The 24,393-nt window shown below is 41.1% G+C and overlaps 1 protein-coding gene across 2 annotated transcripts in view; it reads right to left on the bottom strand.

The window, feature by feature from the left end:
- Positions 1 to 443: 443 nt before the first annotated feature.
- The window catches only part of LOC126162145 (uncharacterized), a 128,356-nt gene continuing 104,406 nt past the window's right edge, over positions 444 to 24,393 (bottom strand). For both annotated transcript variants that reach the window (XM_049918441.1, XM_049918442.1), the window contains exon 9: positions 444 to 3,107. In XM_049918441.1, the coding sequence (XP_049774398.1) occupies positions 2,668 to 3,107 (440 nt within the window). In that variant the 3' untranslated portion in view covers positions 444 to 2,667. The remainder of the gene's footprint in view (positions 3,108 to 24,393) is intronic.

The following is a 24,393-nucleotide window of genomic DNA, read 5'->3' as shown; positions in this document are numbered from 1 at the left end:
CATGAAATATAGGATGAGTGGTTGTGGGTTCTTGTAGTTCTACCTTTCCAAAATCTTTATATAGCCAACCAACAAATTTGACGAATAACATCCCCAAAATCAAGAAGTCCAGCCTCCAACTCCAATAACGAACTACTTGGAACACAGTGATAAATGAGACAACAAAGATTAATCAATACAATGAAGTAATTTTTTCAAAAACAGATAATGAACTGAGCCAAAATAGTTACAAAATTGAGACACTTTAAATAACATTTTTTTAGTAGCAGATAAGTTAAGGTTGGAACATGTCTGTTGTAGGCAACCTACAATTTATAAGAAAATCATTCCAAATAAATTTGTTAAATTCAGTTACCCTACAGTTGCAAAAGAATACTTAATATCAATTCTCTTGTAAACAAATGTTGATAAGTTATGATGAAATCAACTATAGAATAAATTAATTGTTGTTCAGCTGGATTTTGAAATATATTTAGTTACTTGTGTAATGGATCATTTCACATTACTTCTTACTCAGATAGATATAAACATGCTACAGTCAAGGCACTTCACAAAAATGGAGACTATACATTAGTGTAGTACCACAAATACTTCTCATTGCAACAAGAATTTAAAAAATCGATCAAGGACAGAATTTATGAGCACTTAGATCAGAAAAACATTGACAGATGACATAAGAATAAATAAATCAGAAAATACAGAATCAAAATATTTTGTAATTTGGCTATGGATTTTAATTCCTGAAGTATGATTTCCTCAGGTAAAAGTTAAAGTAGAGTATATGACACAGCATATCACACTTTTCATCTGAAATGAATGACAGAAATCATAATGTATCAGTTCCATATCAATCTCAAACAGTACATGGATTATCATTAAACACTGATAAGATTCAGTACATACAACTCAGTCCTTCCCATAGAATTCCAGTAATTATAAAAATAGTTTCTTCAAAGAATGAAATGGAAGAAGTATAAAGTGCTAAGTTTTTAGGACTAGAGATTGATCAGAGTCTTAACTGGAAAACCCAATGAGAAGAAATACTGTAGTACCTTAGTTTGCAGCATGTACAATAACAACATAAATAAAGAAACTAATTTATTCTGCATGTTCCCCCTCAGTAATGTGCTAAAAATCAATTATGTAGAAAATCAATTTATAAGGATGATATTTTCAGAAACCAAAAGCATAATTCTGGTATATATACAATACAATAAAATAGTTTAACATTATATATACATATAATGTTAAACTATTTTATTGTATTGCTCATGAAAAAATGTATGTTTCTGATTAATTTCCAGGTGCCATAGATCGCTCTCTGTGGTTTCAATGGAATACAGCTAATGTAATATACATAATTTAATGTTTAAAGTACATAACAGTAACTTTTTGTGTCTTCTTTCTCCATAGTCATTTGATGAAATGAGTGTGAAAACATAATTTTCCGTCATTTAGTCTCATAGTCTTTTTACCATTATAGTGATAGAAGCCACAGGTAAGAGGCTCAGTGTCATTTATGCATATATGGAAATTTTTTCATGCTTTTCAAGGTGAAGAAAAAACTGTCTACTACACGAAGTTGTTTTTAATCAAATAATACTATTGTTACATGATTCAATTACATATATTGTAAATTTCTGAGCACTTTTCCTTCATGCAGTAAATATACATTCTCATTGTTTATTCTTTTCTGTGTAGGTAAGATTCAATATTCTATATATTTCTGCTCTTGCTTTTATCAAACATGTAACAGAAACTAAGAATCAGAAACTCTTGTAGTCTGCCAATTCTCATCCAAGTTTACAGATTTTGAAACCTCTTTCTAATTATTTTTCATAATTTTGTTTAGGCACTATTTATTGCATTTTTGGCAGATTACAGTTGTTGATAAATTTAGATTTTTGTAAATAATGTTGTCTCCCTGATAAAGTAACGAGGAATGTGAATTACCAGCAATAATAACAGCACAGGGAAATCAGAGGATTCTATTGCCACATGTAACTAATTTGTAATGTTGTAACAGCTGTGGCAGAGTGATTATCTTGAAACATCAGTGAGTGTAAATGCATGCCATTAAAAGTGGCAACATAAAATTGCCAAGATAAAATATTTTTATTTTTATAATTACCTTAAAAAAAACTCATTCCCAGTCGCAAATTTTTCGCAGCTATGACTCATTTCGACGTTTATGACATCATCAGATAGCTGATGAGGACTTAACTGCCAAGACTGGCCGTAACTGTAAAAATTGGCAACTGGAACTCAAAATAAAATTGTTTTATAATAATTGACAATTGTTAATGCTCCAGAATCATATGCATATTTTAACTAAACTGACACAGATCTGTTTCAGAATTTGGTTTCTTCTAGCGTTCTGTAGAAATATATGGTCTAGTTAAAGAGAAATCAGTAACTTCATACCCCACGATATCATATGGTGTATATTTATAAACATGCGAAGATAAACACAAGTGCTGCTCATCTGTGATATTATTTTGCGTATTTTAATAGGGGTCAAACTACGTTGCAGGTACTTGAATGGAAACTATCATCAGGTGGTGTGCACTGGAGGGCGCTTCAACACAATATCGGAAGAGAAAGGCAAGTACAGTGATAGTGCTTTCACTTTAGTGCGTTTATCTTGACGATCGCGTCCTCACAAGTCTAGTGTGGTGATCTTGGTGGCGTGGGTGGTGAGGCGTGTTGTGAGCCTGGCGGCGACAGCTCCTGTGCAGGTGGCGGAGATGGCGTTGATGGCGGAGATGGCGCTGGCGGCGGGGACGCCGAACCCGGGCTTGACGGATGTGGCGTCGGGGGCGGCGTCTTGTCAGGTGTCGGGGTCGGCGGTGGGGTCTTGCCGGGCGAAGGCAGCGGCGTCTCTGGCCGTGACGCAGAGGCTGACTTGTGAGACGGGTCCGGCGACTGGGACCTCGATCTTTGGGCAGACCGTTGTCGTTGCTCCTGCATGACCTGGGCTATGGTGTTCACCGCGTCGGGGAAGGCCTCTGCGATGGCGGCGTGATGCGGCGTCACGAAAGCGTCTGCCATGACGGCCAGCCGGCAGCTCGTCCCGTCTTTCTCCAGCAGCAGTGATAGCGACAGGCCTGCCGACATCGACACTGTGTTGTACTGTGACAGGTAGGCTAAAAGTGACTTCGGGTATATGTCAAGGGAGTGTTACACGACCGTTACTGTTCGAAATAATTGGTGGCGCAGATACAAGCAGACTATGTAAGGCTAAAGGAAATGCAGTGAAAGTACAGAAACGAAGAGCTGAAATAGACTTACCATTTATTTACAATGAAAAATACAATGAAAAGTACATTTATAGCAGATGCTGAATGTGACCCACTGCACCACCAATACACAGCTGTGCACGTCTAAGCATATTCAAATACACCCATCGCGAAATTCGGATATTGATGGTCGAAACTTTGTGGCTGATGCTGTCTTTCAGTTCCTGTACTCTAGTAGTAGTAGTAGTAGTAGTAGTAGTAGTATTAGTAGTAGCAGCAGCAGCTTTACTCACCCGTAGTTCTCTTTTTACAAGTATATAGGACATGTCAAAGTATTTACAAACTTAGATCAATTTAAAATAAGCTAATTCGCACACACATATATTTACAGACTTCTAGTTAGAGACAATCATAAGATTTACTCCTGGTATACAATACTTTTTTTACAAATAACTTATTAAATAATGCAGTGCCAGACTGTTCACTCATATCTATCAGTCACTGCACAAGCTATACACATATTGTTTCATAACACATCACAAACACACACATACACACACACACACACACACACACACACACACACAAGCACACGTGATCTCTGGGCCATTTTCTGTACCGCAACTTCACATTTGCTATCCTGAAAAACTGAGTCAGCATCCCTCCATAATGAGATAGATGTTGAGCTCAGAAAGAGGAAGAGATATTAGTATTGTGCTATGCATAGCTCAGGGGTAAGTATTTCTAGAAAGGAAAAAAGAAGGAAAAAAAACAAAGTGAAGGTGTTATGTGGAATGTTGGATGTTTTATAATCATTACTATTAGTATTTACTTGTATAAAATTTTTTATCAAACCCCTACCATGTTTTAGCTAAGTAATCCTTCAATGTACAAAATGTATTGCATAAAATGCTGTTTTGAGTGTTATGTTTATTTTTTCTTGGTAATGCTATTTTGATGTGTACAATCGAATGGTAAATGTATTCACACGGAGCAGTTAAAATCACCAGTGCTTTGAAGAGATCTTTACAATGAACTCGATCAGTGTTTTTGGTTATTATTTTTGTGGCTCTTTTCTGGAGTTTGGAAATTGTGTTCATATTTTGTGCAGTTGTTCCCCCAAAAAGAATGCCATAGCTAAGAATTGAGTGTACATATGAATAATATGTAACTAAAAGACACTCCATGCTACACAGATGATAGGATTCTAAGGGCATAACATGCTGATGACATTCGGTTTGCAAGTACCTTTGTGTGTTCACACTACTTCAACTGAGAATCAATATTCATTCCTAGAAATTTTGCATTTGTTACACAGTCTAGAGAGGTGCCATCTACATTTAATTTAACATTGTCATTTTTCCTCTTCAAACTGAAATTCATGGCATTAGTTTTCTTTATGTTCAATATCACTTTATTGCTTATTGTCCAATCATAAACTTCCTTGAAAGTTTCATTTACTTTCTCAGCAAGGAGTTATCTTGTTTTCTCAGTGACAATAATATTGCTGTCATCAGCGAACAGAATTTTATCACCATGAGTAACACTTCTGGGAAAGTCATTGATGTATATCAGGAACAGTATTGGTCCTAACATGCTACCTTGCCGAAGCCCTATATTAATTTATTTTGGTTCTGGTAAGTCTTTCACTAAATGTTTGGATCTATTTGAATTATGTGTTATCTCTACTCTTTGTATCCTATCTGTTAGGTATGATCAAAACCAGTAATTAGCTACTTCTCTTACTCCTAATGCTTCTAATTTATTTAATAGAATCTTGTGGTCGACTTTATCAAACGCCTTAGAAAGATCCAAAAATATGCCTGTGACACACTCATCTTTGTCAAGAGCATCAAGTACAGCTTTTGTGAATTCTACTAGGCTGGCTCCGTATTTTTGCCATTTCGGAAACCAAACTGTGTGTGGATTTCAAGATGTTGCTGTTCAAGTACCCCCACAGGAAAAAATCATTATGTTGTTAGATCCGGCGAACGTGGTGGCCATGTCTGCTGACGTTTCATTTTTCAGTGAAGACATTACTGACGTGTGGCATGTTGCCCCATCTTGCTGGAAGAAGCAGTGTTGTCTTTCATATTCAATGAGCTGAGCATAAAATGTATCAAAAATTTCCATATATGCAACCGTGTTGAAGGCAGTGACAAAAAATATCGGTCCAATAATGAGTGTTCTGTTACGCCGCACCAAATTCCGATTTTATCATGGAGTGGTTGCTGACACACAATGTTAGGGTTCTCACATTACCAGAAAAATGAAACCATGCTTCATCACTCATGGTGTCACGCAAAGGGTGTAACAAGCCATTGTTGATGATATTCAAAAGCCACGTGCAGTGGTCTTTACATTTCTGATTGTCATCCTCCCATAACTGATGAACAATCGTCATAGGATATGTTTGCAAATTAAGGCTTTTCAATATCCGCTAGCAACTGCTACTTATAAGCGCTGTTGGACCAATTTGCGTGTAGATTCTTTGAGCTCTGAATAATTCTTCGGCGAATGTCTCCAATAACTTTCGGTGTGAGAACTGAATGAGTTTTTTGTCGTTTTAGATTTTTTTTACAGACTCTTTATTGCTGCCTTTCCTGGTAGTCATCTATACGGATACATGACCCCGAAAATTTCGCAAATGTCCTTAATCGAACCTGTTTCCACCTACGCTTCCCAATTTCAATTCTTTCTTCTGTCGAGAAAGTCATTTTGCAGACCACAAAGAGAAACGTCTAACTTCACTGACTCAGTTCTGACAGAAGAATGCTAACAAACGATTATTGCACAAAACTGTCCACTGCTGTAGCTGTTTATTTCAGAAGTCAAAATACTGCATTCACTTTCAAAGAGGAGGCGGGCAATTTTTAACTGCGCCACGCTGTATACAGGGCTATTACAAATGATTGAAGCGATTTCATAAATTCACTGTAGCTCCATTCATTGACATATGGTCACGACACACTACAGATACGTAGAAAAACTCAAAGTTTTGTTCGGCTGAAGCCGCACTTCAGGTTTCTGCCACCAGAGCGCTCGAGAGCGCAATGAGACAAAATGGCGACAGGAGCCGAGAAAGCGTATATCATGCTTGAAATGCACTCACATCAGTCATTAATAACAGTGCAACGACACTTCAGGACATAGTTCAACAAAAGTCCACCAACTGCTAACTCCATTCGGCGATGGTATGCGCAGTTTAAAGCTTCTGGATGCCTCTGTAAGGGGGAAATCAACGGGTCGGCCTGCAGTGAGCGAAGAAACGGTTGAACGCGTGCGGGCAAGTTTCACGCTTAGCCCGCGGAAGTCGACGAATAAAGGAAGCAGGGAGCTAAACGTACCACAGCCGATGGTTTGGAAAATCTTACGGAAAAGGCTAAAGCAGAAGCCTTACCGTTTACAATTGCTACAAGCCCTGACACCCGATGACAAAATCAAACACTTTGAATTTTCGGCGCGGTTGCAACAGCTCATGGAAGAGGATGCGTTCAGTGCGAAACTTGTTTTCAGTGATGAAGCAACATTTTTTCTTAATGGTGAAGTGAACAGACACAATGTGCGAATCTGGGCGGTAGAGAATCCTCACGCATTCGTGCAGCAAATTCGCAATTCACCAAAAGTTAACATGTTTTGTGCAATCTCACGGTTTAAAGTTTACGGCCCCTTTTTCTTCTGCAAGGAAAAAAAAAAAAAAAAAAAAAAAAAAAAAAAAAAAAAAAAAAAAAAAAAAAAACGTTACAGGACACGTGTATCTGGACATGCTGGAAAATTGGCTCATGCCACAACTGGAGACCGACAGCGCCGACTTCATCTTTCAACAGGATGGTGCTCCACCGCACTTTGCCCGCATCTCGTGGTCGTGCGGTAGCGTTCTCCCTTCCCACGCCCGGGTTCCCGGGTTCGATTCCCGGCGGGGTCAGGGATTTTCTCTGCCTCGTGATGGCTGGGTGTTGTGTGCTGTCCTTAGGTTAGTTAGGTTTAAGTAGTTCTAAGTTCTAGGGGACTTATGACCACAGCAGTTGAGTCCCATAGTGCTCAGAGCCATTTGAACCATTTTTTCCACCGCACTTTCATCATGATGTTCGGCATTTCTTAAACAGGAGATTGGAAAACCGATGGATCGGTCGTGGTGGAGATCATGATCAGCAATTCTTGTCATGGCCTCCACGCTCTCCCGACTTAATCCCATGTGATTTCTTTCTGTGGGGTTATGTGAAAGATTCAGTGTTTAAACCTTCTCTACCAAGAAACGTGCCAGAACTGCGAGCTCGCATCAACGATGCTTTCGAACTCATTGATGGGGACATGCTGCGCCGAGTGTGGGAGGAACTTGATTATCGGCTTGATGTCTGCCGAATCACTAAAGGGGCACATATCGAACATTTGTGAACGCCTAAAAAAACTTTGAGTTTTTGTATGTGTGTGCAAAGCATTGTGAAAATATCTCAAATAATAAAGTTATTGTAGAGCTGTGAAATCGCTTCAATCATTTGTAATAACCCTGTATAAACTGACACGCAGTTATCGACTACTACGCTCCGTCGTCCGATTAGCAGGGAGAGTGCTGTGCCGGACGGGACTTAGAGGGAGCGCGCGTCGCGTGAGGTAACAAGATTTCAGCAGCAGCGAGTCGACAGGCGGTAGGCGTGAGTACATGGAGGAGAAAGGTGGATTCCGTACACAGTCTTCTAGTCGGAATCATGTGCTGTGTGCACGTCCGTCCAGAGCTATTTTTCCGGGAATTGTTTGTACTTCGTCCTGTTTGCGTTGCGCCAGGGATAGACAGAGTGAAGTCGGGTGTCTGGCCACAAATGGCCAGAGCCAGCTGCGGGAAATGATCATGAGAGTCGCTTAATAAATGTTTCATGCTTTAAACGGAGTGATACCATTTCATCTCTTTGTGTGCTCGCCCGTCGTTTTGGTTGTCTGTCAATTACCTTGTTCGGAGCGTGCTTTCCAAACTTCTATGAACTAATGAATTTGCTTTATTTTGTTATAGAAGCTTTGGGGTCAAGGTGCTTTGTAAGATCAGTTTTGGACGTGAATGTGGTGGCGTACTTGCTGGAGTATCATATCCTTGTTGAACACGCACGTCGCCCATTGCTCTGCCGATGGCAGAATGTTTATCCAATGGCCGCTCATTATGCCCACCGCTTGGAATGGTTGATGGTGCAGTGAACAATAAGCTGTGTATACTTGTTGTAATAAGACGATGCATCCTGTCTAAGAATTCTCGGCAAGTGTAGAATATGATTACTGCAACGTTTATTTCCTAGAAACTGTTGGTTCAGCAAGAGGGGTTTTGTCGCCAAGATTGTCTGCCTAATTGTTCAGTACTAAGTCCGCCATTAACTAATATATTATACATTTTGTCATTTCACTTAGTTGATTTTAATTAGCTAGTGCCCTTGGTCTGAGCACCTGTTTAAAAATTTTGCTACCACCAAACGAGCCGGCCGCTGTGGCCGAGCGGTTCTAGGCGCTTCAGTCAGGAACCGCGCTGCTGCTACGTTCGCAGGTTCGAATCCTGCATCGGGCATGGATGTGTGTGATGTTCTTAGGTTAGTTAGGTTTAAGCAGTTCTAAGTCTAGTGGACTGATCATCTCAGATGTTAAGTCCCATAGTGCTTAGTCATTTGAACCACCAAACGGGCTGTCAGATTCCCGTAACTAGTGGTTAAGGCCTACGTGCTCTGTTATCTTGGTTAGATGTAACTCTTTAAAAATTGTCTTTTGAATTAGTTCAATCACGCGAGCTTTTGCCCTTCCTATGGACTTTAGGTTACTGTTTCTTTTAAAAAGGAGTTATTTTCAATTGTTAATCTATGTGGGCTTGAGCAGTTGTTTACTTATTTTGCTACTACTAAATCCCTAGTTTTAGCTGCCACAGTGCCCTAATTAGTTGCTAAGGACTTCGTCCACTGTGCTATAGATCTAATTTTATTGTGTTTAAAATAGTCATTTTCCTATTTGCCAATTTTAGAGGGCTAGGGCCCTTAGCTTTATTTTAATAGCACCAAATCTGGTTGTTGTTTCTTGTTAAACCTCCCTAATTAACTGCGGCGGACACGGTCCGTGATTTTATTGATCAAAAGTTACGGATTTAAAGTCTGCCTTTTAAATTTGTTAATTCACGTGAGCAAGCGTTCTTAACTGTCTTTCAAATGTTATCTTTAATGGGCTAGTGCTCTTATCTCGAGTACCCATTTACATTTTTCTAGCTTAACGTGCCGTTTGTGTTTACTGACTCTTCAGTTTGATTAGTTGCGGCGAGGTATGTCCACTGTTTCATTGATTAATAGTTAATGTTTAAAAACTGTCTATTCGTTGTTAAATTATGTGTCTCGGTACTTTTGCCTGCCACTCTGAGGTAGTGCTCGAAGTTATGTATAATGTCAAAACTGTTTGCTGTCAAATTTAATTTATTCAGCACAGTATAACACAGCAGTGTTAATCGTGATTCTAAGGCGTGTTTAAACCTCGCTGATTTAAGAAGTTTAGAGCCTGCTTCGAGTCAGTTTCCTAGTTCCACCTGCTCTGTAGTTGTAACTATTTTAGTTATTTAAAAGGATTGTTTGCTAGACATAAACTTTTCATGTGTATTGCCTCTGTATGTGCTATTAGAATTTTTGGTTGTTTTGATAAAAATAGGTATTATTAGGAATTGCTCAGGACAATAATATATGCATACCTTTGATGTCCTTTTTAGGTTGTGATAATAAAGTTTTGGAAATCTAATAGCTTACTGCGTTCCACTCAAGGCTCTTGAATCCAAGGAAACGCACTCAAGGGGTAAAGGTAGCCTAAACCTGTCTCGCTATACCTTCATAAATGACCAACTGGATAATGTCCGATACTCCATAAGCTGTTTGCGAATGATGTTGTATGTGGGGAGAAGTTGCAACGCTAGAAAATTGTAGTGAAATGCAGGAAGGTCTGCACAGAATCGACGTATGGTGCAGGGATTGGCAGGTGACCCTCAGCATAAACACATTGCGCCCAAATAAGCAAAAAGACCCGTTTTTCTAAGAAACAATGAGTATAATAAGTCATAACATTAAAACATCTGGGGGTACGCGTGTGGAGAACATGACTTTACTCGTAGCAATAATAGACCCCAGAATGAGAACATCCGAAGAATCCTTACGAAGTGTCGTCTACTTCCAAAGAAGCTAGCTTACAAAACCGTCGTTCGATCGATACTTGAACATTGCTGGACAGTCTGGTACCCCTACCACATAGGACTGATGGAGGAAATAAGGACGATGGAAAGAAGAAAAGCATGTTTCGTAACAGTGTTCTTTATTAGACGTGCAAGTGTCACAGAGATGCTCATCCAGCTTCTGTGATATACGCTACAAGAGAGGCGTTCTCAATCACGTTACTGCAAAAATTTCGATTGCTTAAGTTACTAGAAGGCTGAACCGACAAATTAGTTCCTCCTCACGTGAAAAGACTATGAAGGTTGAGGATGGAGATGCGTATGAGTGTTTCTAGCTCTGACAGTTTGATACTCTCAGGTAGTACTCGCATAGTTGTTTACACCAGAGGCGAATTTTCGCTCAAAGTTACTGTCTTATAGTTACTTGGAGCACTTTTCGTGCGTTTCTGAGAGTCCTGCGAGAGCAAATGTGGAAAGCGTTTATACACACCAGTGTGAGAGTGTCTATGAGAGTTGAGAGATCACGCCCCGCGAGATTTTTCTGTCGTGGCTATTTGCATGAAGAAAGACGTTGCGATGAAGGAGTGTCGGGCTGCGGCTGCACTTTTAATATTTTGAGTGGCAAAGAAAAAATGTAAACGACGTCGTTCATGTTGGATAACAGAGAGGATTAGGCAGCGTGTTGATTTTGGAGCATGGAAGAATTTGATTGTTGAGCTTTTGGCGGAAAGTCCCATAACAATATCGAAATTTTACAAGAATGATAATGTTGGAGGTGGAAGAAATACTATTTATAATTGGACCCAGCACTGCCAATCTAGATAATATTTACTGTTAAAGACAGCTAATGACACTAATATTTCTAGCACCAGCAACGTTTATTCTCTTTAATATTTAATACAGTAACAATTGAATTGATATAGTGCACCAGATTTCATCTTGGGACCCACATACGCTCGAAAGCCAAATAGGGCGGATATCAGATAAAACAAGCGTTACCTGGCGTACGTTTATTTGAATGTTTTTACTTGTATTGACTTAAGGGTCCCTCGTAATTTCGTTAAGGTCTGTTACTCAACTTCCAATGTAATAATATACTCACTAAATACCAGTTCATAAAAAATTATTGATACCGGTACAGCTGTATTACTTTAAATGGAACGTCATTTTTCCGAGTTCCAAAATAATTACTTTCAAACATACTTCACTCGCTTTTCTACGTTAATTAATCTATGTTATAAAACTACTTTGCCAGTTTCCTTGTCTCATTTTCCGTATTCAGTAACTATACATTAGATAACGCTGGATTTTCATTGTATGTACTAATTAAATGTAGAAATTGATCCTGAGTTCACAACCTGGTAGCTTACTTCATTACTCTTTTTGCCAACACGCTGCTGACATTCACTTCACAGAGTGTATCCATCGCGATGGTAGTCTCAGCAGTCTCGACAAAATGGCTCCGAGCACTATGCGACTTAACTTCTGAGGTTATCAGTTGCCTAGAACTTAGTACTAATTAAACCTAACTAACCTAAGGACATCACACACATCCATGCCCGAGGCAGGATTCGAACCTGCGACCGTACCGATCGCTCGGTTCCAGACTGCAGCGCCTAGAACCGCACGGACACTCCAGCCAGCGAGTCTCGACAATGCCGTTACACATTTCGAGAGCTGATTGTTACGATGCTAATTTCCCCCAGCGGGTAACCTGCTAGTCTCTTATACACATTTTCGTAATGAAGTGGAATCAAGTCTCTTAAGTAAAAATTTTTATTTTATTTCATTTTATTAGCTGCGTATAATGTGCCTCTGATGTTTTTATATGTGCTTTGCTTTGTTTAGGTCTAGAACTTCTGAAATAGGCAAATTGTTCGTGTGGGAAGTGAACCGGACGATTTCTTCGCTCACAAACATGTCACGGCTACAAATTATGGCTCAAACACACACTTCAGTGGGTATTTTTATTTAATGTGTGCATGAGTACGGTGAAATATAGTTCCAATAAGTTGTAGTGTAAAAACTGAATTACGGCACAAATCCGGGACGCAATATGGCCGCTCAGCGCTTTCGGAGTACTCTCAGCTCTCTCTTTTTCCTTGTCTGAGAGCTACGGCGAGCAACTCTCGAGAGATGGGGTTGCCGCCTACACTGGGGAGGGGGGGCGGGGGGTGGTGTCTAAACTGGTAGAGAGGGACTGTCTGAGATATTGCCCCACTCTCAGACACTGCAGGCGAGATGACTCTCGGCACAGACAAGGATGCTACTTCGTACTCTCGGCACTGTTTAAACGACATACGTTACTCGCAGAACCTCTCTGACAGTGAAAAAGTCTCATGTGTACAATTAGCTTAGACAGACTCGAGCTCACACAGACGTTTACCACTAATCGTTCTTCCCGTGTACCATTTGCGACTAGAACAGGGAAGGGGACAGCTGACAGTAGTACACAAAATATCCTCCACAGCACACCGCGAAGAGAATGGTGGGATACGGACCTAGATGTAGATGTCTACGTGTAGCACTACGACATCCAAAAGTTGTTTTAGGTATTATGTAATTATTACAAAACAAGACTTCTTTTGTTATCTTTGACAAACGTTCATTGCTTGAAACGTACGTCTCACTTAACCTATTTCGTACGAGTTTTAAGAGGTGTTATTATCGCAGCTTGTTATAGTATCAAGCAAAGAGTCGGCAGCTTCCAAAGAAACTAACCAATAATTTCAAATAAACTGTTCAAAAGAAGTTATGCACCACCATCATGACTTGCAGATGTAATATTCGTTCCGAAAGCTCTGTCGACACGAATACGCTACATACAGCCTTCTGTCTAACGGAGGTAGAAGAAAACTTGCAGTGTAGTTTAGTAGGGCGCGCTGTGTCGTGGGAAACATGCCACTTGTTTAGTCTGTCAATATGCCTCAACATGTCTCCAAGTTTCGATCGTGTGAGAACCGTCACTTTAAGGCAGGAAACTGGCCAGTAAGATACGCTGCCCGACGAATCACAGCGACATCACTCAAACCCTCAGCCACTACCGTGAAACTCAAAGCACTTAGAATCTCCAGCTTAGTGGTCCCTCACTGTTAACAACACCTGCTGAATACCGCAGTCTAAAAATAACAGCTTGTAAGCATCCGGACAAGAATGCAACAGAACTTCTATTCTGGAAGCAACCTGAACGGCTATGTCCATCTAGATAGTAAAAATCGTCTCCATTCAGTCCATTTGTCGTCTAGGCGACCACTGCGAATATCAGTAGAAGCTGCTCCTCTCCCCCCGCCCCCACCCCCTCGGTATCGTTGTCGCGAAGAAGATAGTGAAGGGAACACTTGGAATAGAAACTGTAGTATAGGATTTATCTGATGATCACTGTAGAGGAATGTGGCAACGGTCAGGTACCAAACGCATGTCTCGGCCATGCAGTGCTACGGATTCGGAACAGGTCAACCATATTTTAGGCAGGTAACATATATGGAGGTCGGAGGTCTCTCATCTCTGTCGAGTGTAATTTGAAGGCTTTGGAGTATTGGGACAGGATCCTCCGGCCTACTGTCTAGCCCTGAAGTCGACATTTCGGAGATAGGTTCGTCTTTGTATACGATAATCCGCGAAAACGTCGCACCTGCTCGTGAACACCTACAGTGGGAGGACAAAAATATGGAAACAATGCGAGAAACGCGTGCGTGGACATAAAAGCAGACCTTCCGGTTTGTTTCTGTCAGGAACAACGTGCTCCACGACCGTATTAATGAGATCCAAGATAAGAGGAATGGCAGCATCGGACGTAACTTTTTAGCCTATTTATTACAGATCAATTTCGGCTAATGTGCAGCTATCTTCAGTGAAATTCAGCCATCGTGACATGAATATAACTGCACTGAAGGTAGCTGCACAATAGCTGAAATCGATCTGCAATAAAGATTTATGACCGATACTGCCCTTCCTCCTGTTGGATAAACGCAGACGCTAGCCAGGCCTACAGGTGGCTGTTCTATAAGGGGTAATCAAATGAAAATCGAACACCTGCCACAAAGGGACAATGGAATGCTTCCATTCGACGCCAGTCATCACACACGTTAAGGCATTTATCCCACTGGAACACGATAGGATCAATTCGTGTTCCGTAAAACGCTGCCGGCAGCTGGCAGATCCGCGACGGCACCAACCCTTGGACTTCCTCGTTCGATTAAAACCGACGTCCATGCATGTCTTTCTTCAGAGCATCGAAGTTGTGAAAATGTCACTGCGAGCAATCCAGGCTGTACGCAGGGTGTTGCAGTGTTTCTCAACTAAATCGCTGCAGCGTAGCCTACGGCCGATAGCATTCCTGGGCACTTTGACTACATGGCACATCGCACTTTCTGCAAAGTGTCTTCATAGCGCTGCGTATTGCTCGTGGTTCCAAGCTCGAGGAACTCTACGAGCAGAGCCCCTGCATTATCTCTCCCCCCCCCCCCCCCCTCCCCACTGCCAACTGGACAGAGGCTAAGCATCATTGATTTGGTTGAGAAACACTGCAACATCCTCTGTACAGCGCGGATCTTTCACCGTGTGATTTTCACGCCTTTGACGACCTGAAGGAAGACATAAGTGGATAGCGGTTTCAGTCAGACAAGGAAGTGCAAGAGTGGATCCGTCAGAGGCAGACACGTTCTGCGAAAGAGGAATACACCGTCTCGTCTCCCAGAACGGTAAGTCTTAACGCGTTTAGTCAATAGTTTTGAATGGTCGCGTTGTAGTGGGTGTTCGGTTTTCATTTGACTACCCATCATATCTAAACACGAACGGCACATGTTCAGTGATCCCCACACATTGTAAGTATTGTTATCAGAATAGCGTTCTGTGTAGATGTGAGTGCATTATGTCGGAGTTAAGTGACCTCAGACGTGGGAAAAATGTTGCTATTTGTATATTGGCTGCTTCCGCAACCAAGGCAGCCAAAATGTTTAGTATTTCAAGAGGCCCCATATCTAAGATTTGCACCTCATACAGCGAAAGTGAAACAACGTCATCCTCTAAATCACAACGCGAACGAAAGTATATGTTGAGTGCTTATGACGGGCCATCGCTGAAAACAACTGTGACAAAAAATAAGAGGACTGCAAGTGTAAAAGTCACTGCAGAACTGAATGTTGGACTCGCGAACTCTGTCAGCACCAAAACAACAAGAAGGGATCTCCATTAGCAAGGAACTGTAAGGCGATCTGGAATTCCTGAAAACCATTCATCAGTGATGCAAATGCCCGTAAGAGGAAAACGTGCTGCTGAAGTCATAAAACCTGAACTATGGAGCAATGGAATACCGTCATTTGGTCGGATGTTTACAACTTCTGTCCGAGCGTACGCCCCAAGAGTGAAACATGGCACGGTTCTGGTGATGATTTGGGCAGCCATACCGTTTTATTCCTTGGGCCCCATTGTTACTGTACAATGTCGTATTACTGCCATGTCACAGTTTTGGGTGATCGCGTCCATCGCATGGTACAATGTTTGTTCCCAAATGGTGATTCTGTGTTCCAAGACGACAGGTCCCCTGTTCGCCCAGCTCGCATTGCCCAGTGCTGGTTTTCTGAGCACGAGGATGCATTGATGCATCTTCTCTGGCCACCACAGTCGCCATATCTCAATGTTTTTGAGCCTTTGTGGTCTAATTTGGAAAGAAGGGTGCTTGGTCGCCTACCCACCTACATCATCATTATCTGCACTTGCCACTATTTTGCAGGAATAACGCTATAACGTTCCATCGAAAACCGTACAGGACCTGCATTCATCTATTCCAAGCTATCTGTAAGCTAAAATGCCAACAGGTTTCCTGCTCCTTATTAGGCTTGGTATGTATTGTGTTTTTTGGCGTTTCCATATTTTTGTCCATCCCCTGTACAGCCAATGGCAAGAATGAAATGAATGGAATGTGCTACTATATCTAACGCTCCCGGCTCTCTGGATCACCTTAGGAAGACCGCTGTCAAATGGTGGAACAGGCTTGAGCAGCATGTCACCTTGTGGGTACATGCCAATGAGGATCCAGGCACGTTACAGTAACCAGCCTGGATTAACAAGGTATTAAATGTTGCCCAGGAGTGTATTTTCACATGTGTGCCCTTTCGAGAAGACGGTCTTTACTCACAGACATCCAGCTGGTGCAAAACAGATATACGGTATTGCAGTGTCTGTGTTTTATTGTGCACTGATAACGTAAGGAACGAGGAGGTTCTGCACAGGATCGGAGAGGAAAGGAATGTGTGGAAAACACTGATAAGGAGAAGGGACAGGATGATAGGACATCTGTTAAGACTTCAGGGAATGAGTTCCATGGTAGTAGAGGGAGCTGTAGAGGGCAAAAACTGTAGAGGAAGACAGAGATTGGAATACATCCTGCAAATAATTGAGGACGTAGGTTCAAAGTACTACTCTGAGATAAAGGAGAGGAATTCGTGGCGGGCCGCATCAAACCAGTCAGAAGACTGTTGACAAAAAGAAAAAAAAAAAGTTTTGTTCTGGAGTACGATGCAATGTTTTTTCGGACATTCATGCATGTCCGAAGGAGCAGGCGCTGCGGCGACTACAACTGTTAATGGAATGCGTTAGCAGTTGTGAATATGGACATCCATCAGCTGCATAATGGAATGACGATAATGAACATTTGTGCTGGACCGGCATAAGATACACTTATGCTGCAGTTACTTTATATTGTTTCCTTTTTTCTAATGGTGTCAAGTGCGAATCTTTTGTTTCTATCTATTTACTTTAGAAATAGGAATTTATTAAAGATCAGAGTGAAAACTGGAGGGAAACAGGGGGAAGAATGCTTCTGGTTGTTTAAAGTTAATAAGTATTTATACATCTGTTTTGTGAATGGGAAAAGGTGGAATGGACTGATGTATCTTCCTGAAATCTTAAAGATACTGCTGTGAGCTGTAAGGACAGAAGACATATAAAGAACTCTGCGCTACACAGGAAGTGGTAGTAAGAGTGAGAAAACAGAGACAGATGCCGGCAAAGTTGTTAAAAAATGGTTGAAATGGCTCTGAGCACTATGGGACTATCTGAGGTCATCAGTCCCCTAAAACTTAGAACGACTTAAAATCTAAGGACATCACACACATCCATGCCCGAAGCAGGATTCGAACCTGCGACCGTAGCAGTCGCGTGGTTCCGGACTGAAGCGCCTAGAACCGCTCGGTCACCGAGGCAGGCGGCAGAGTTGTTAGACGTGTGTGTGTGTGTGTGTGTGTGTGTGTGTGTGTGTGTGTGTGTGTGTGTAATCTTATCGGACTTAAGTGCTAAGATCATCAGTCCCTAAGCTTACACACTACTTAACCTAAATTATACTAAGGACAAAAGCACACACCCATGCCCGAGGGAGGACTCGAACCTCCGCCGGGACCAGCCGCACAGTCCATGACTGCAGCGCTCTAGACCGCTCGGCTAATCCCGCGCGGCAGTTGTTAGACAAGGGTGCTGTTTGTCATCAACGCTTTTTCATATTTATGCTGAGAAACTAATAGACAAAGTATTAGAAAAAGCAAGAGGCATAGCAGTAGAAGGAGGAACAATAAAAACAATTAAGTGTGTAGTAATCAAGCAGAGTTGGTTGAATCGGAGAAAAACTACAATTTACAGTGGAGAGAATAATATAAGTGGGAGAAACAAATAGATACATAGGAAGTTTGGTGGCATAATTGGAGGCTGTGTGGTATATATATATATATATATATATATATATATATACGGGTATTCCCAAAAGTAAAGTCTCCTATTTTTTTATAAGTACATAGACCTGTTTATTTCTACAATGGTTTACATCAGTTTACAGTTTGAACATTCAGCTATTTTTCGACATAATCAACATTTCTGTCGATACATTTTTGTAGACGCAGTGGCAGTTTTTGTACGCCCATGTCATACCAGCTCGCCACCATGCTGCGAAGAAGGATGCCGCCATTAGTGTGATTATTGCATGGTCCCAGGTGTAAAATGGTATGCCCAGGTTTCGTCACCCGTGACAATTGAGTCCAGAAATTTGTTCTGTTCGGCTGCAAGGCGCTGAAGAAATGCGCGGAAGCATCAACTCGTTGCCGCATGTGCAGCATGCGTGACACCCATCTTGCGCACACCTTCCGGTAGTTCAATGTTACCGTTAAAATTCTGTGAGTGGTGCTTCGGGAAACCTCAGGAACCAACGTGCAGAGATCATCCAGGGTGATCCGCCGATCTCCACGCATGCTTTGCTCAACCATCAACACCGTCTCCTCAGAAATTGACGGTCTACCGCTCCTTTGTTTGTCGTGAATTTCGGTCCGACCAGCTGCCAACTCTCTACACCACTTATGAACATTTTTGACATCTATGCACAACTCACCACACACTTCCGTCAATTGGCGATGGATTTCAATCGGCGCAGTGCCCTTTGCCTTCAAAAATCGAACAACTGGGCGCAATTCGCACTTGGCGGTAACATCCAACGGGAGCTCCATTCTCAATGGCTGCCAAGCCAAGGCTGAGCGCCTCAGCGCGGCGTGCGCATGTTAACACACAGCGCGTAAAGCACTCTTCATAACAGTGTGTGCAACTGCCACACAAACAGAGTTCTGTGCTTATAAAAAATAGGAGACCCTACTTTTGGGATTGCCCTCGTATGAAAACTGAATCTTCTGAAACAATTGGAGAATATAATCCAATACTCAAGAAATGTAAATGTGTTAAATGAACTGATTATATATACAACGGGAAAAGCCCCTTTAAATTTTCCGTGAAATTGTTATAAATTTGACGTCGCCTGTTTCAGCTGCCTTCCGTAAATGTCATAGTAGTGACATTGGGCCATTAGAACCTGCTGTTTGAGACATGTGACCCCAGCTGAGAATGTCTTCGATTTCTCAATTTTAAAAAAAATTGTAGCTCCGCCACAAGAAAACTGGAACTTCATGTTGGGAAATCACGATGCGGTGCCATTGAAATCTCATTCCGGATGTTATTGACTATTAAGTTTCTTAATTAATAGCCATTGTTTTGTTAAATACCTTACACTTACAGTTTGTTTTATCATGATGGAAGATTTCGATTAATAGATGCGATGTTATTTTTAAACATTTTGTTCTGGCTTTTACACAGTTTTGTTGTTTACTTTGCTAGGCTAGGAGCTCCCCATTATTACTCTTTACATCTTTTATGTGGATTTTAAGTATGGATCTAATTCCACATATTGTATGTCAGTTCATGTTTTACTGTCAGACGGTCATGTTGCCATGTGAAGTAATTTTAATTAATGACCACGCAACTGCATTTTAGCTATTAAATTTACAATACTGGTGTACTTTAGCTATAGTGCCCTCTGCTGCCCTCAGTTATCTGTATAAATACCAAACGCATCCAGGCCATCGTCAGCACTTACTATGTACCTAAAAACACAGATTTTAACGTTGATACCTACATCAAAATATTTCATGGTATGTATGGATGGTATGCATCACTGTTAATCATATAAATACTTTTTATTTTTCTTATTTATCACAGGGCTGTTGTAGATTTTGCTTCAGCTAATTGAACTTAGTTGGTTTCATCGCCGTTTTTTTATATTTGGAGCAGTTCTGAAGAGGGGAGTAGCCGAAACCAATGATAGTGAATTGTAAAATTTGTTTGATCTAGATGGACCTTTACAAATAAATATAGCAGCAAATTATGGTAAATTAAAAATGAAGAGGCAAAATATATGGGTTGTTTTAGAACGTGTAAGAAAATGGTAGAAGTAAAATAGGTGAACAGAACGATCTACGAAGGAATACTTCTAAGAAAGGAGAGGAAACTAGCGTAAAGCATAAAAAGGAGAGAAAAGAAATTGACTGCAACAATGAACGATTGAAGCACACATTGCAGGGAACAGAGGGAGACTAATAGGAAGACTTGGGATGCTGGATGACATTGAAAATGTACGAAGTTAGGTGCAGATTAATGTAGACACACAGGATAGCATTTGACACATACGTTTACTATCGGAAGTACGATCGTGTGGGCTATCTAGCGACATTTGTGACTGGATTCAGTATTTCTTAAAGGGGGTCACAGCATATTATCTGATATTGAGCATCATTGACAGATTTAGAAGTAACTTTAAGCGTACTCCAGGAATGTGTGATTTGATCCTAGCTGCTCGTGTTTAATATTAGAGACCCTGCAGATAACATTAACAGTAACCTCAGACTTTTCGCAGATGATACTAGCAACCTGGCACAGATTTGCACTGAGTATCTACGACTGGTCCGCCTGTCTAGCATTGCAGTAACAGCTTTTATACATAAACTTTCACCGCCAGTGAGCCTAGGTATTCATAAAACCGCATCAAAATACCTACAGTAATTCCTCTAATTTACGTTCATATACAGAGAGAAAAGCATGACAAGGGACTTCAATTTAGCTGTTTGTATAGATGAGTACTGTCTGGAAAAAGCTGAACAATATTCAGTAAGATCTGGATAAGATTCCAAAGTGCTGGAAACATAGTCATCTTCCTTCACAGTTCAGAAGTGTACAATTTTGCAGTTTACATAACGAAACAAGTAGTACCCACTGACAACAATATCGATGTGCCACAACTGGAATTGATCAACTAATTCAAGCAACTGAGTGTAATAATTTGTAGCGACATGAAATGGAAAGATGCAAAGGCTCAGTGGCGCGGAAAAGCAAGTGGCAGACTACAGATACTAGGAAAATGCAATCGATCTACAGAGGGGACTGCTTGTAAAATACATGTTGTAACCCATCCTAGAATAATGCTGAACTGTGTGGGACCTGTACCAAATAGGACTAACAAAGGATATAGAATGCTTACACAGGAGGGTAGAACAGGTTTTTTTTTTTTATTCACACGTCAAGTTCAGTAGGACCAAATTGAGGAGTATATCTCAAAGGTCATGGAACGTGTCAGTACATGGAATTACAACATAAAAGTAATAACAGGTAAAAATAAAATGTTTATGAACACGAAAAACGTCAGTCAATAAGTTTATGTAAACGTAATCAACAATACAACAAGAATCAGCTTAATTTTTCAAGAAACTCCGCGACAGAGTAGAAGGAGTGACCCATGAGGAAACTCTTCAGTTTCGAATTGAAAGCGCGTGGATTATTGCTGTTATTGCTGAGATTTTCGAATTCGAGTGGTAGTTTATTGAAAATGGATGCAGCAGTATACTGCACGCGTTTCTGCACAATAGTTAAGGAAGTCCGATCCAAATGCAAGTTTGATTTCTGCCTAGTATTAACTGAGTGAAAGCTACTTATTCTTGGGAATAAGCTAATATTGTTAACAAGAAATGGCAGTAAGGAATATATGTATTTAGAGGCCAATGTCAAAATACCCAATATCGTGAAAAAGGTTCGACAAGAGGTTGGTGAACTTACATCACTTATTGCCGAACCGCCCGTTTCTGAGCCAAAAATATCCTTTTAGAATGGGAAGAGTTACCCCAGAATATAATACCATACGAGATAAGCGAATGAACATAATCAAAGTAGACTACTTTTCGTGTCGAATGATCACTCACTTCAGATACTGCTCGAGCAGTAAAAATGGCAGCATTAAATCTTTGAACAAGATCCTGAACGTGGGCTTTCCACAAGAGTATACTGACTATCTGAACTGTTCGGTTTCACTGATCATATGCCCATTGTGTGAAATTAAAACGTCAGGTTTTGTTGAATTGCGTGTTAGAAACTGTAAAAACTGAGTCTTACTGTGATTTCGTGTTAGTTTATTTTCTACAGGCCATGAACTTAGGTCATGAACTGCTCTATCTGAAACTGAGCCAATGTTGCACACAACATCCTTTACTATCCAAGCTAGTGTCATCAGCAAACAGAAATATTTTAGAGTTACCTGTAATATTAGAGGGCACATCATTTATATAAATAAGGAACAGGAGTGGCCCCAACACTGATCCCTGGGGCACCCCCCACTTGTCTGTACCCCACTCAGACCCCACATCACAGCCATTCTCAACATTGTGACTAATGACATTTTGCAGTTGTTGCTGAAGTAATAGGTGAACTAATTGTGAGCTACTCCCCGTGTTCCGTAATGGTCCAACTCCTGGAGCAATATTTTGTGATCAACAGAAATGTCTTAGTTAAATAAAAAAAATATGCCTAGCGTTCGAAACCTTTTGTTTAACCCATCCAGTATCTCACAGAGAAAAGAGACTATAGCATTTTCATTTGTTAAACGACTTCTTAAACTGAACTGTACATTTGATAGCAAATCGTGTGGTACAAAATGATCAATTATCCTTACATATACAGACTTTTCAATAACTTTAGCAAACACTGATGGCATAAAAATAGGTCTAAAATTGTCTACATTACCCCTTTCTCCTTTTTATAAAGCAGCTTTACTACCGAGTACTTTAATCGTTAAGGAAACTGCCCATTCCTAAAGGCAAAATTACAAATATGGCTAAATACAGGGCCAACGTGTGCAGCACAGTACTTTAATATTCTGCTAGGCGCTCCATCATATCCATGGGAGTCCTTAGTCTTCAGTGATTAAATTATTGACTCAATCTCCCACTTGCCTGCATCACAGAGGGGTAATTTCAGACATCAATCTCGGAAAGGCATTTGCCAAGAAAGTTATGATTCCCTGTAGAAACTAAAGTTTTATTTAATTCACCAGCATTGCTCAGAAAATAATTGTTAAATACTGGACATATATCTGTTTTATTAGTAACAGAAATACTTTTACTATGAACTGATTTTATATTGTCGACCGTGTGCTGCTAATCATACACTTCCTTCACAGCCGACCATATTGTTTTAATTTTATCCTGTGAATTAGCTATTCTATTTGCATATCACATACTCTTTGCCTTCCTAATAACATTTTTAAGCACCTTACAATACTGCCTGTAATGGGCTAATGTAGCTTGACTGTGACTACTTCTAACATTTTGATATAATTCCCACTTTGTTCTACATGATATCCTTATCCCACTAGTCAGCCACCCTGGCTCACTATTACTGCTAATACCCCGTTTAGAACGTTCTAATGGAAAGCAACTCTTAAAGAGCATGAGAAATGTGTTAAGGAAAGCATTATATTTGTCATCTATAAAATGTCTCATAGCACTATGGGACTTAACATCTATGGTCAGCAGTCCCCTAGAACTTAGAACTACTTAAACCTGACTAACCTAAGGACAGCACACAACACCCAGCCATCACGTATCATCTACACTCCTGGAAATTGAAATAAGAACACCGTGAATTCATTGTCCCAGGAAGGGGAAACTTTATTGACACATTCCTGGGGTCAGATACATCACATGATCACACTGACAGAACCACAGGCACATAGACACAGGCAACAGAGCATGCACAATGTCGGCACTAGTACAGTGTATATCCACCTTTCGCAGCAATGCAGGCTGCTATTCTCCCATGGAGACGATCGTAGAGATGCTGGATGTAGTCCTGTGGAACGGCTTGCCATGCCATTTCCACTTGGCGCCTCAGTTGGACCAACGTTCGTGCTGGACGTGCAGACCGCGTGAGACGACGCTTCATCCAGTCCCAAACATGCTCAATGGGGGACAGATCCGGAGATCTTGCTGGGCAGGGTAGTTGAGTTACACCTTCTAGAGCACGTTGGGTGGCACGGGATACATGCGGACGTGCATTGTCCTGGTGGAACAGCAAGTTCCCTTGCCGGTCTAGGAATGGTAGAACGATGGGTTCGATGACGGTTTGGATGTACCGTGCACTATTCAGTGTCCCCTCGACGATCACCAGTGGTGTACGGCCAGTGTAGGAGATCGCTCCCCACACCATGATGCCGGGTGTTGGCCCTGTGTGCCTCGGTCGTATGCAGTCCTGATTGTGGCGCTCACCTGCACGGCGCCAAACACGCATACGACCATCATTGGCACCAAGGCAGAAGCGACTCTCATCGCTGAAGACGACACGTCTCCATTCGTCCCT

The sequence above is a fragment of the Schistocerca cancellata genome, chromosome 2 (genome assembly GCF_023864275.1).
Source record: "Schistocerca cancellata isolate TAMUIC-IGC-003103 chromosome 2, iqSchCanc2.1, whole genome shotgun sequence".
Lineage (NCBI taxonomy): Eukaryota > Metazoa > Arthropoda > Insecta > Orthoptera > Acrididae > Schistocerca > Schistocerca cancellata.
Note: the sequence above shows the minus strand (reverse complement) of the source record. Positions and strands in the feature narration are given on the sequence as shown.